Source organism: Trichosurus vulpecula, chromosome 7 (genome assembly GCF_011100635.1).
Source record: "Trichosurus vulpecula isolate mTriVul1 chromosome 7, mTriVul1.pri, whole genome shotgun sequence".
Classification (NCBI taxonomy): domain Eukaryota; kingdom Metazoa; phylum Chordata; class Mammalia; order Diprotodontia; family Phalangeridae; genus Trichosurus; species Trichosurus vulpecula.
Window position 1 is genome coordinate 184,024,999 of NC_050579.1, and position 12,804 is coordinate 184,037,802.

Sequence of the window (12,804 nt, forward strand, 5' to 3'; positions counted from 1 at the left end):
GGTAAAATTATAACAAAATGCTTTTAAAAAATAGACCTATTTAAATCCTATCTTGACTATTATCATAGAGTTTCTTCTTTGCCGCAGTAACGGTAAGTCTCTCTTGGAGTTAATATTCAAAGAATTAGATGAATGTCTGATTGCATCTAGGAGTTACTATTTAAAAACAAGAATTATGTTTGAATGTAGGTCTGGTCTGAAAGTTTATATCACAATTTTAAGTACTGTGTAGGCTTTTATTCAAGTCTGAGTGGAACATCCCATTCCTTATTTACATCTGCTCTGGGACAGGACTAGACTTTCATATTGTTTTTCAACTTCATATCACCTTTCACTCTACCTTGATCTCGAACTAGAGAACCTACCTTCCTAATATATTCCCTTGGTTAGCTTGTAGCTTGAGCTTACTTATATAAGGCCATAGCTGCCCTCCCTAGAAATAAAACAAGATAGATTAAGAGAGGAGGCTGGGGAGTTCATTAAAACAGTATTTGTGTGATGGTAGGTCTGGTTACTTGCTAATTCAGTAAATGAACTAATAAAAAAGATCCATTTGGGGAGAAGGTTTTCGAATAATTTCTGAAAACCAAGCAAACAAATTCTGATTTCCCTTGTTTGAGAAGGTCTATAGTTTAAACCTCTTTCTAGCACAGCTTACCAACCTCACTTCCCCACTGAAATAGAAAAAATAAAAAGAGAAAAGAGAAGAGGGGCCTAGGCAGAACGTACAGTTAGTGGTCATGTCATGATATAGATGATGAGTCATCAAAGGAGACTGAGATTGGAAAGTCATACAGGTAGGAAGAAAAACAGGAAGGTTTGTCCCAAAAACCCAGAGAGGAGAGATTATCTGGGGGGGAGGGGGCGGGGCGGGAAGGAATTTAAGAGGTCATATACAATAGAGAGGTCAGAGAGGATGAGGACTGAGTAGAAGCTGTTAGATTTGGTCTTAAGGAGAGAGTTGGTAACTTTGGGGAGAGGAGTTTGGGTTGAGTGAGGATGTTAAAAACCAGATTTCAGGGGGTTAAGAAGAAAATGTAAAGAGAAGAAGGGGAGCCACTGAAATCCACATAGGTGGATTTTTCAAGGAGTTTGGCTGAGAAAAGGAGAAATATAGGACCATAGTTAACAGAGATGGTAGAATCCTGTAAGAACTTTTGGAGGAGGGAAGGGACTTGGGTGTGTTTGTAGGTAGCAGGGAGAGATTAAATATTAGAGAAAAAAGGGGATAATAATGGGGGCAGTCTGCCGTAGATAGAAGGAATGGAATCAGGGGTACATATAAGAGTTGTTCTTGGTGAGAAGACGTGCTGCCTCTTCAGAGACTGAAGTAAGAGAGGAAAGGGTAGGAGACAATGTCAGGGAATGGAGAGATGAGGAGAGAAGAGAGAGTTGTCCATTGCACAACATCAGTTTTTTTAAAGTATGAAGGTATCAGATGAAAGTTCAGGGGGAGTGTCATTGGAGGCTTGAGGAGGGAAGGGAAGGTTTTGAACAGCCATTACGGGTAGTGGAATGGATAGAAGAAAGAAAGGAAGGAAGGAAGAAGGGAGGCTAGGAAGGAGGGAAGGAAGGGAGAAACAAGGATTTATTAAGTGCCCACTATGTGCCAGTCATTGAGCTAAGCACTTTCCAAATTTATCTCATTTGATCCTCACAACAAACCTGGGAGGTAGGTGTTACATGCACACACACCCACACACACCCACACACACACACACACACACACACCCATTTATATGTTGTTTCTCTGATAGAATATCAGATTCTTGAAGGCAAGGACTGTTTCTTTTCCTTTTTCTTCTTTGCTTCCCATTGCCTAGTACAGCACTGGCACGTAGTAGGTGTTTAATAAATGCCTCCATGTTGGGTAATGGTGGGAAATGAGCACAACTTGATTAATCATTTCCTAACAAGGTGCAACATGTTGCTCCAAATGATGACAACAATTAATTAATCAGCAAACATTAAGTACTGATTGAATGTTTCATCTCATTTGATGAGTCAAATGGTGTTCATTTCCCACCTTCACATCAGTGTCTGAAACCGGACTCTAGAGATCACTCCTCTGTCTTGACCTTAGCTACAAATTAAGTGTTTACTTCATATAGTGGTGGAAGAATTCCTATAATCAGGAAGAATTACAAACTATCATATTTTCTCTGAGATAATATTCTAAGAGACAAAGTGGACTCAGAATTGCAAAGATGTGGGTTCAAATTTCACCTGTGACACATAATCTATCACTATTCTCTCAGAGCCTCAGGGCAACTCTCCAAGACTTAGTGGGAGTGAGCAATTAATTGCTTTAGCAGAGGAAGTTTCTACATTAGAAATCCCCTACACCCATGTAATCACTGGTACTACAAAAATATACTTCTCTTCTGGAAAAGCTTGAGGAAAGAATGAGATTGTCGGGTTAAAAAAAAGTTTCCATGGACATTGCTGTAAGGCTTCTGTCTTTTCCATTAGTTAGGCCCAACTGCCTTCCCAAAGGTCACCTTCTGTATTCACTGTTTTCACCATTTTATTCCTTTTAGAGGTTATGAGATTATAATTGCTGCCCTCCTGGCAATAAGCTATATATTTTCCAACAGAGTACAAGATCTAGGTTTCCAGATGTGAACAACAGGGGTCCCTAGCTCCATACAAACATTCAAGGTAATAAATACCTATCATGTAGAAGACAGCTTTTATTTTATCCCAGAGAAAATGAAGTCAATACAGAGAACTCACAGGTGTGCATAAACAATTACAGAAACGTATACTATTGCGAAGTAGGACAAGTTTGTCCTCAGCATTCCCTCAGCTCTCCTCCCAATATTTCTAACTCTCTTCTGAGCCTCCCGTTTCTTTTAAAATTTATTTATTTTTAGTTTTCAACATTCACTTCCATAAGTTTTATATTTTCTCCCCCCTTTCCCCTCCCCCTTCCTAAGAAGGCATGCAATCCAGTATAGGCTCTTCATATATATTCCTGTTAAACATATTTTCACATTAATCATGTTGTATAGAAGAATTAGAAGCAATGGGAGGAACCATGAGAAAGAAAAACAAAACACAACACAACACAATACAACAAAAAAAGAAAATAGTCTGCTTCACTCTGCATTCAGACTCCATAGTTCTTTCTCCGGATGTTGATGGCATTTTTTACCACGAGTTCTTTGGAATTGTTTTAGGTCCTTGCATTGCTGAGAAGAGCTAAGCCTATCAAAGTCAGTCATCAAGCACTGTGGCTGTTACTGTGTACAGTGTTCTCCTGGTTCTTGAGCTTCCCTATTTCTGTCAAAGGTACCACCTTCCTTGTAATCACCTGGACTCACAATCTTGGAGTCATCTTAGACTTTTCACTCTTATTCACTCCACATAGCAAATAAGTGATCTTTCTATATAATGTCTCTTCCAATTGTCCTCTTCTCTCCACTTAGCCTCTGTTCTAGTTCAGGGTCTCATCAACTCTTGTCTGGACTATTTGCAATAGCCTACTAATTAGTGTTTCTAACTAAGTTCTCTCTTCACTCTGACTTGGATCTCTCTTTGCTCCAACTCATTCCTTACATGGCTGCCAAGGTGATTTTTTCCTATAATGTTGGTCTGGCAATGTCAACTTTTTACTTGGTAAAATGCAGTGGCTCCCTATTATCTCTAGGATTCAATATAAACTCCCCTGTTATTTAAAGTCCTTCACAACCCATCCTTAACCTACCTTTCCAGTTTTTTACACATTACTTCCTTTCTCACACAAGCCAAACTGGTCTTATTGTTGCCCATACTGGGCAGCATCCCACCCCCATCTTAATATCTTTGCCTTGGTTGTCCCCTACACCTAATGTGTACTACTTCCAACTCTTAGAATCTCAAGTTTACTACCAAGACTCACCTCAAGTGCCACCTTCTACATGATCCCCTCAAATACTAGTGCTTCCCTTCCAAATCCTGGTATCTTTCTGTATATATCTCTTTATATACATGTTGTCTCCTCAGGATAGATTGTAAGCTCCTTGAGGGCAGGGATTAGATCACTTTTGTATTTATATTCCCAGTGCCTTGCAAAGTACTTTACACATAGTGGATGCTTAATGAATTCTTATTGATTGGTTGAGTCATATTTCTTCCTTTTAAAACTTTATTTTTGCTTTTACAGCAGACCTCAAAGGCAGAGGCGAGAAGTACACGAGGAGACACACAAACAAGGAAGGTATGATTATTCACCCAACCTTTATTAATCAGTCAAGCATTTATTGAATGCCTACTATGTGCCAAGTATTGTGCTAGGTGCTGGGGCCCAAGTACAAAGGATGAAATGATCTCAACTTGTATTCTAATGGGGGAGACAAGTACATATGATATATACATATATAACATAAATATTATTAATAAATACATATATGTGTATACATGTATACACATATATATACACATACACACATATACATATATCTTGTTGATAGGATTGTTAAACTAGTAGATGAAGGAGGTGCTGTGGATATAGCTTACTTTGATTTTAGAAAAGCTTTTGACAAAGAATCTTATACTATTCTTGTGGAAAAGATAGATATGGATTAGATGATGACACAGTCAGATTTAGAACTGGTTAGATCGCTGGACTCAAAGAATAGTTTTGAATTGTTAAATGCCAATAGTGGGGTATCCCATGGATCTGTCTTGGCCCTATGCTGTAGAAACACTTTGATATCGATGACTTGGATATAGACATGGATAGTATATTCATCAACTTTGTAGATGACACAAGGCTGGCGGTGAAGTGTATAGTACAGTGAATGACAGAGTCAGGATCCTAAAGGATCTTAACAAACTAGAGATTGGGCTGAATCTAACAGGATGAAGTTCAATAGGAATAAATGTAAATTCCTTCAATTGAGTACAAAAAACTCAACTTTACAAGTATAATATGGTAGAAGTATGAGTAAATGGCAGTTCTGCAAAGGATCTGGGGGTTTTCTTGTTCAGTCATGTCTGACTCTTCATGACTCTATGGACTTGTCCCTGGGGTTTCTTGGCAAAGATACTGGAATGGTTTGCCATTTCCTTCTCCAGTGTGTCCCCATTTTACAGATGAGGAATTGAAGCAAAGGGGAGGTAAGTGATTTGTCCAGGGTCACACAGCTAGTAAGTGTCTGAGGCTGGATTTGAATTCATTGCTGACTCAAGGCCCAGTGCTCTAGCTGCCTTGAAGGGCACAGGGGTTTTAGTGGAATACAAGCTAAAGATGAGACAGCAATGACATATGGCAGCCACGAATATAATGTGGTTTTGTCCTATAATCAATATTTGTTATGTGACAGGCACTATGCTAAGCACTGGGGATACAAAAAGAAACAAAAGATAGTCCTTGTCCTCAGAGATCTTACAATATGATGGTAAACATATATACAAACTAAGCTATATGCAAAATAAATAAAAAATGATTAACAAAGAGAAGGCACTAGAATTAAGAGGAATCAGGGAAAGCTTCCTGTAGAAGGTAGGATACAAAAAGGGGCATCACTTCCAAGCATAGGGAGGTGATAGTTTCACTTTACTATGCCTTAATCAGACCTCATCTGAAATATTGTGTCCAGTTCTGAGCACCACAGTTTAAGAAAGGCATTGATGAACTGCAGAGTGTCCAGAGGAGGACAGCCAGGAAGAGAAAGGGCCTTGAGTCCATGCTGTAGGAAACCACTGCTTAAAGGAACTGGTCATGATTACCCTTGAGAAGAGAAGATTCAGGATATGGTGGGGGTAGGGGCAGCCATATTCAATTATTTGAAGGATTGAAATATAGAAGAGGGATTAGCCTTATTCTGTTTGGCCTTAGAGGGCAGAATCAGGAGCAGGGGGGATTTCAAAGAGACAAATTTAGGCTTGATGTCAGGAAAAACTTCATTAACAACTAGAGCTTTCCAAAAATTGAATGTGCTTCTTTAAGAGGTGGTGGATCCCACCTCCTTGGAGGTCTTCAAGTAGAGATTGTACCATCGCTTGATGGGTATGTGTTAAGAGTGGGCCTAATGCCAGCACCCCATGAGTTCAGGTTGGATGCTATGATTTAAATGTGGCACTTACAATTCATTGAATAGGTAACAAAAGGAAGTTTACTTTGCCCTATCACAACAAAGTTATGCAACAAGGATATCATGGCACTTACCTTTATGGCCCTCCCTGGTCTCCATATGGAAAGGACTCTGGTCAGCAGGGCCAGGGAAGTTGACTCAAGGGGTCTTCTGAAATCTACCAAGTTGGAGGCGTCCAGACTCTTCATGGGGATGGAACTTTTTATGCCCTTAGGTGGCCAGGAAGTTTCATCAAACAAGCAAGGGTCAATCAAGACCCAAGAGGAACTTTGTTTTCTTTTAGGGAAAACTAAAAGGAGAAAGAGTAAGAGTTTAGGATACAAAAGGATCTTGACAAGCTAGAGATTGGGCTAGAGGACAAGGACTATCTTTTGTTTCTTTTTGTATCCCCAGTGCTTAGCATAGTGCCTGGCACATAATAAATATTGATTGATTATAGGACAAAACCACATTATATTCGTGGCTGCCGTATGTCATTGCTGTCTCATCTTTAGCTTGTATTCCACTAAAACCCCTGTGCCCTTCAAGGCAGCTAGAGCACTGGGCCTTGAGTCACCAATGAATTCAAACGCAGCCTCAGACACTTACTATTATTCAATAGGAATAAATGTAAAGTCCTTCACTTGGGTACAAGTGGAGAAACAGCAGAACCCTGGTCCTATCACAGTATGTTATAGTTGGGATTCTTTCAGTGTGTGATTTGGACTAGGTGGACAATAATTTCCCTTGGAACTTTTAGAAATATTTTGATTGTGATCTGAAGTTGATTGCTCTGATTTTCAGTGAGGCTATAGTTCATACCAAGGACAAATGATTAGATAAAGGGGATGGATTGGAGCCAAACTGAAATTAGGAAGCAATAGGAAGCCTGATGTGGAGACGGGTCAGGTGACTAATAATTTCTGAGAACACTATTTTGTAAACTGAATTTTGGGGTAAGAAGCAATGAAATGAAACCATCTCCAATGGTGTATCTAAATTAGGATTTTGGCTCTTGTGAATAGGGTCAGACAACTCCCTGGCCAGACAGATTCCCACAATGTCAAAGTCTCTAGAAGCAATAGATGACTTCTGTGTCTACACTTTCTTTCTAACCATTCCCAAAGTGCAAAAAGAAGCAAAAAAAAGTCCAAAGAATTGAGGGAGTGAATTTTAATGTTATAAAAATTATGATTTGATTCAAAGGGGATCTTCCAGACTCTCTGGGAGCTATCTTATGGAGGAAGGCTGGGTGACACTGCTGTCATTTCAACAGTCACTGAAGTAAGCCTGCCTCTACCTTCACCTGCCTCATCCACCTTGGAAGAGAGTGCCTGAAGCCAATGATTAGAAAGCTGTCTGCACACACAGGCCATTGTTGAACTTTCCATTTGGGGGAACTAAATACCAGATGGTGATTTGGCTATCTCTCATCCTCCCATCCCCATCCAAGAGAGCTTATGTTAAATCCAAAGCTCACTAATTCTTAGCAGTTCATTTACATTTCTGTTCAATTAGTCTTGAAAGCAGGCATAATATAAGTGTGGTCAAACATAGGACTTTCTGTATTTCATTACTGAGAAAGGAATTCAAAGGAAGTAGCAGTGGCTAGCAGGTCATATACGCACAGAGAATAAGACTGAGAAAGCAGACTGTCAGAAATTATTAGGATCTTCCCATCTGGGGGGCTCTGGAGCTAAATGAAAGAAAATCTTGCTGATTTATATTCCATAACTTCCCCAAATGAGGAGAGAGATGAAATGAATACAGTCACCCTATATAAAAGACTGAGCCATGAGTAAACAGTTTTAAGGGGTGGGAGGTTTGGTGAATAACAGAAGCAAGAGGAAGCCTCCCATCAGGTATATTTCTCCTTTCTTGTTCTCTGCACATTCTCAGAGACACTCTGCTCCATGGAACAAAGGACTGTTATCAGAGAGAAAGCAGGAGATACAGCATGGCAAGAAAAGTGTGGCTCTGCCCACTTGAGGGTAGGAGCCAGAGAGTGGGAGTGGATGGTTTTCAACTTCAGTCAAACACCTCTATAACCCAGACATCGCTATTAAAAATAACACAAAGCTTCATAAGCATTGCTACTGAAAACAAGCATGTCTTATTTGTTCAGAAGAAGGGGATGAGTGACTTTATGTTTTCTGTACAGCTCAATATTGAAACGAAGTCCAGACATCACCAAGTCTCCACTGACAAAATCTGAACAACTTCTGAGAATAGATGACCATGACTTCAGCATGAGGCCAGGCTTTGGAGGTATGAAGCATGTACCTTTGTTGCTTCTCTTTTATCTGTCTATCATTGGTGAAAAGCTAAGTAAATCTATTTCTCGGGGGACAGTTAGGGGATGATAAGAGCACCGGCCCCGGACTCAGGAGAACATGAGTTCAAATCTTTGGTCTCAGACACTAGCTGTGTGACCCTAGGCAAGTCGCTTAACCCCAATTGCTTCCAAAAAACAAACAAAAAACTGTGTCATGAAGTTTTTGCTTCTCAAATTGTGGTTTTCTACTATTGGACTTGGTGGGCCAGCCAAGTAAGTAAGAATTCAGTGAGCATCTGCTGAATGCCATCCCTGTGTTAAACATCCTGATTTTAGTCACATAAGGCATGTGCTATCACGTAGGGATATCGTGGGGCTCAGTACTCACACCACCACTCGCTGGATTGGCACAGTTTCCTTTAATTAGTTTTATTTTGTTAAATATTTCCCAATTACATGTCAAATTTTTTAAAAATAATTTTTAAAAATTCTGAGTTCCAAATTCTCCCTCCCCCTCCTTGAGAAAGCAAGCAATTTAATTTTGATTTACATGTGAGGTCATGTAAAACCTATTTCTACATTAGCCATGTTGCAAAAGAAAATACAAACAAAATAAAACAAAAAGGATAAATCAATTTTTCAGAAAGAGTATGTTTCAATCTGCATTCAGAGCTCATAACTTCTCTCTGGAGGAATTGTCTTGGTTCATTGTACTGATCAGAGCAGCTGAGCTTCACAGTTGATCATCCTTACAATATTGCTGTTACTACGTACCATGTTTTCTTGGTTCCACTCACTTCACTTTGCATGGGTTAATATAAGTCTCCCCAGGATTTTCTGAAACCACTTTGCTCATTATTTCTTATGTGTGCAGTAGTATTCTTTCACAATTATGTATCACAATTTGTTCAGTCATTCCCCATTTGATGGGCAATCTCTCAATTTCCAATTGTTTTGGATCATTGTCTTGATCACTTTTGATCATCCTTATAATGTTGCTGTTATTATGTACAATGTTCTCCTGGTTCTGCTCGCTTCACTTTGCATCAGTTCACATAAGCCTTCCCATGTATTTCTGAAACCATCCTACTCATCTTATAGCACAATAACATACCACCATAATCATATACCACAACTTGTTCAGCCATTCTCCAGCTGATGAGCATCTAGCTGATTTCCAATATTTTGCTACCACAAAAAGGGCTACTATAAATATTCTTGTACAAATAGGACCTTTTCCCTTTTCTTGGGTCTCTTTGGGGATACAGACCTAGTAGGACCCTAGTAGGGTACACTCAGTTTTATGGTCCTTTGGGCATAGTTGATTTGCACTTTTCCATCCATCCTAACTCTTGATAATGACTTCTAAATGTGATAAAGCATCCCAGCCTCCGTGTGATTGGCAAAGAATGACTGGACAACTGTAATTCAAAACATCATAGTGGAAGGTAGAAGAAAAAGACCTTGCCATAATGCCTCCAGACTACTGGGCAGGTAGTATAGTACTGGGGAAAGAGCACTGGCTTTGGACTCAAAAGACCCGAGTTCAAATCTCTTTTCCCTTCTCACTACCTGTGTAAAGTTGCACGTCACCTAACTTCCCCGGGCCCCAATTTCCTCATCTATAAAATAAAGAGGTTGAATTAGATGGCCTCTGAGGTTCTTTTTAGCTCTAAATTGATGATCCTATAACTAAATCCTTCTTAATCTGGGAGCCTGAAGCAGGAGCTGTGTATGCATAATTGAGGGCAGAGCTTGATCTGCTTGGTTTAATTAAATGGGGAGTGGGGGTGGGGGTGGGGGTGGGGGTGGGGGTGGAGGTAGTAAAGCCCTACAGTGTTGGCAAAGCTCTCTCCGGTCAGGCTGTAGCCAGCTGTGGTTCAGCTCCCGTATACCTTCTCCGTGTCACCAGATGATTTCACCCAAGGTACAATTGTCTTTGTCTGCCACTCTGGTTCAGGTCAGGAATAACTAAGTAGTGAAGTGGATAGTACAAGAAGACCTGACTTCAAATCCAGACTCAGACTCTTATTAGCTGGGTGACCCTGGGCTTAAGCCTGTTTGCCTCAGTTCCTCACCTGTAAAATGAGCTGAAGGCGGAAATGGCAAACCACTCCAGGATCTTTGCAAAGAAAACCCCAAATGGGGTCACAAAGAGTCAGACACGACTGAATGACTGAACAACAACAACTGGTTCAGGTTTTTCCTTCGAAGGAGGAGAATTTAAGATCCTATCTTTGTCCTTTGGGAGTTCTAATTGTTAGCTTTCCCAGAGCTTTTATATTTTGTTGCTACCCCTTAGGGATCAAGTAAGGAGAAAACTTATTTAAATGCATTCTTACTGGCTATATATATTAGAAACTATAGTCCAAGAACCAAAGAAAAATGAAATGGCTCCAAACCTCACCAGTTGGCCTAGTGGTTAGTTGATTACCCCTCACTTCAAATCCATCCTGTATTCTTCAGTAATAAAGAAAAATACCTTAAGCTTAAGAGAAGGATTTGCCTAGTAAATGGTTCAAATGTTGATAAGGCCCTACCTACAGGGTCTCCAATGGGCTTGCCCAATGGACTCTTGGTCATTTACTAGATAGTGCTATCCTTTCACAGCTAGGCTGGATTGAATTTGAGAGCATAAATTTAGAGAGGAAAGTCAAATTTAGAGCTGGAAGTTAGAGATTATCTAGCCAAACTCCCTGAGTTTAGAGATGAAGAAATTGAGGCTCAAGGCAGTAATAATAATAATAAATAGGATAATAGATTTAGAACTTCAAGTGACATCTAGTCCAGGGGTTCTTAACATGACATTAGTGAACTTTTAAAAAATATTTTGATAATTATATTTCAATTTTCTTTTGAAATCATATATATATATATATATATATACACATATAATTTTATGAATTTAGAAATGTTATTCTGAAAAGGAGTATAGGTTTCACCAGACTATCAAAGGAGTCCAGGACACAAAAAAGATTAAGGACCCCTGATCAAGTCCAACCCTGACCACCTTTTAGAGATAAGGAAACTGAGAACCAAGTAAGTTAAAATGAGTTGCCCAAGATCACAAAGGGAAAGCAAGTGTAAGAGGTAGGATTTGAACACAAGTCCTCAAACTCTAGACTCCTAGAGAATATAACACTATGTCCTTTGTACCATGAAGAAACTGAAGCCCAGAGATGTTCAGTGCTTGACTAAGTTTACAAAGATATAAAATGGCCAAGTCAAGATTAGAACCCAGGACTCCAAATGCCATCCATTTTCTATTGCACTAAGTGGCCTCAAAAAAGTAAAATGAATAAAAGAGCAAAATGAATTAGTAAATGAGGGGGATATAGCACAGGGTCACATACCCTGGAAAGCAGCTCACTTCAGTAATTTCCCAGCCAAGACTTTTGAATGATGAGGCTCTTCCTGAAGCTTCTCGGGTCACCTTGAGGTTGCTTTCTCTAATTACAAACTTGACACATTATTTCTGTGATCACAGTCTTATGTGGGTCTGTGAAACCTAGAGATTCAGGCCTGTGTGAATAAGCAAAATAATTTGGGCAAAAGAAATTGCCATCATCTGAATTTCTAGGTTCTCACCTTAACTGTTCTTACCTGTCAAATTCTAATTTCATTTTGGCCCACTGAGGCAGTGTGGTAGGAATAAAGACATGACACCCAGGTTCTAAGGAAATTGCTCACATTCATCTTTTTTGGGGAGGTGGGGAGGAGCGGATACTTGCTAACAAAAGAATATCTGATATCATCATCATCACCATCATCACCATCATCTACTTTTCAGGTCCTGCCATTCCTGTTGGCGTAGATGTTCAAGTTGAAAGTCTGGATAGCATCTCAGAAGTTGATATGGTAAGTACCCCTCTGACAACAAAGAGAAAAAGAGGTTGGATCTAAGAATCTAGGCACAAGGGTATAAGCTGGCAATTCATTATTCAGGTGTTATTATGATATCAGAAAACTTTATCAGTTAGTTGGCTTCTCACTAGGTTCTGTGATTGGCCCTGGAAATGCTCTAAATGTACAGGGCTCTGTGTCCTGGGTCTTCTTCTCTTCTCCTTCTATACTATTTCATTTGGTGATCTCCTCAGCTCCCATGGATTCAATTGTCATCTTTGTGCTGAGGATTCTCAAATCTGACTATCAGGCCCTAACCGCTCTGCTGACCTTTAGTCTCATGTTTCCAGTTGCCTATTGGACATCTTGAACTGAATGACCCATAGATATCTTAAGCTCAGAATGTCCAAAACTGAACTCATTATCTTTCCCCCCAAGCCCTCCCCTCTTCTTAACTTCCTTATTACTTTTGAGGGTACCAGCATCTTCCCAGTCATCCATGCTCACAGCCTAGGTACCATCCAACAACAATGGCTTCTTTGCTGTTCCTCGAATAAAACATTCCCTTTCCTAGCTCTGGGCATTTTCGCTGGCTGTCCGCCATGACTGGATTTCTCCTCCACCTCA

General features: G+C 39.9%; 1 protein-coding gene across 1 annotated transcript in view; it reads left to right on the forward strand.

Moving 5' to 3' along the window:
- The first annotated feature begins 8,261 nt into the window (after positions 1-8,261).
- LOC118856351 (gamma-aminobutyric acid receptor subunit rho-1) overlaps positions 8,262-12,804 on the forward strand; it is a 42,542-nt gene continuing 37,999 nt past the window's right edge. The window contains exons 1-2 of the mRNA XM_036766628.1: positions 8,262-8,327; positions 12,125-12,192. Coding sequence (XP_036622523.1) covers positions 8,309-8,327; positions 12,125-12,192 — 87 coding nt within the window. The 5' untranslated portion in view covers positions 8,262-8,308. The remainder of the gene's footprint in view (positions 8,328-12,124; positions 12,193-12,804) is intronic.